We start from the raw sequence: 1,568 nt of genomic DNA on the forward strand, positions 1-1,568 counted from the left end.
GAATAGGATGGCCAAACGGAGTCGATCTTGGTACACCAAGGATTCTGTAGTGACAAGCCCTACTATTCCTGTGGGAATAACTACTGAGCAACATAGGAGAGATAAGGAGAGAGATCAAGATATAGCCCATCTAAAGACTCAGGTGGACCTTCTCACTAAGCACTTATTATCGAGAAAGATAGAGAAAGTAAAGGCTGTGATTTCTCAGGACCGTATTAATGTGGAGCCTGAAAAAGAGGCTAATTATGTTAATAATAGGGAGGGGGGTTTCCAAGGAAATAGCTATAAAAATCAAGGTCGGAACATTTATGACAAGCCTGGCTACAGAGACAAAGAACAGGGAAACTGGAGAAGTGGCAATGACAGGAGAGGGTTGTATATTCTTTCTGAAAATTGAGAGGCTGCTGCAACTAGCTCGGGGAAAATATCTTTGGAGGATATGATGAAAAAACTATTAAAGGAAGTTGAGGATACCAACTCAGGAGTACTTTCTATGAAGAGTGAATTTTCTACCCTGAATCAGCTGGTAAGTTCACACTCAACTTTTATCAATCAGTTGGAGCAATAGATAAACCAATTTTTTGCAACACTAAACCAAGGAATAATTGGCAACCTACCTAGTGAAACAGTTCAGAGTCAGCAGACTTATGGCTCATGTCTGGCAATTACCACTAGGAGTGGTAAGATCTTATTTGGCCCTTTTGTGGGAAAGTTTATGAATAGTGAGGTAGTTGCGGATGAACCAGAAAAAAAAAATCCAGTGGAGTCTGAGAATTCGGATAGTTTTGTTTATGGGTCGATGAAGGTGCCGGAGAAACAAGAGGAAATAGTGTTGAAAACCATCCCAAGACCACCACATCTTTTTCCTCAACGATTGAGGAAAAAGGCCGATGATGCCAAATTTAGCAAGTTCATGGCAATGCTCAAGCAATTAATAATAAATGTGCCTTTGATTGAGGCACTTGATCAAATGCCAGGATATGCAAAATTCATGAAGGACCTTGTTACCAAGAAACAAGCAGTGAGTTGCAAATTAGAGGCAGACCTTCACCTTTGCAATGCTATTTTTACAAGGACCTTAATGCAAAAGAAGACGGATCCAGGTGCAGTCACTATTCCCTGCACAATTAGAACTATGAAGTTCACTAAAGCACTGTGTGATCTGGGAGCAAACATTAATTTGATGCCATTGACTATTTATAAAAAGTTAGGTCTAGGGAACCCCACGCCCACCAACATGAGACTGGTGATGGCGGACAGGTCAGTAAAGCGGCCTGTTGGCATTCTGTATGATGTGTTGTAAAGGTTTCAAATTTCATATTCCCTATAGACTTTGTCATTCTGGACTGCGAGGTAAACTTTGAGGTACCCATAATCTTGGGTCGACCTTTCCTCGCAACAGAAAGTATGTTGATCTATTTGAGAGTAAATGAGCTCTTATTTAGGGTGAACGATGAAGTGGTATAGTTTGATTTAGGTAAATCAATGAAACAACATGAGAAAATAACTGTGTTCTCAGTAGTTGATGTGTATTTTGAGGATGAACATGATGTGCCCAGAACTAAACA

General features: G+C 40.2%; 1 protein-coding gene across 1 annotated transcript; it reads left to right on the top strand.

The window, feature by feature from the left end:
• The first annotated feature begins 715 nt into the window (after positions 1 to 715).
• Positions 716 to 1,303, top strand: LOC124891144. Its single transcript, XM_047402954.1, has 2 exons — positions 716 to 916; positions 959 to 1,303. Exons 1-2 carry the CDS (start codon positions 716 to 718, stop codon positions 1,301 to 1,303), a joined length of 546 nt encoding a protein of 181 aa, XP_047258910.1.
• The last annotated feature ends 265 nt before the right edge of the window (positions 1,304 to 1,568 follow it).

This window comes from Capsicum annuum, unplaced genomic scaffold (genome assembly GCF_002878395.1).
Source record: "Capsicum annuum cultivar UCD-10X-F1 unplaced genomic scaffold, UCD10Xv1.1 ctg3121, whole genome shotgun sequence".
Lineage (NCBI taxonomy): Eukaryota > Viridiplantae > Streptophyta > Magnoliopsida > Solanales > Solanaceae > Capsicum > Capsicum annuum.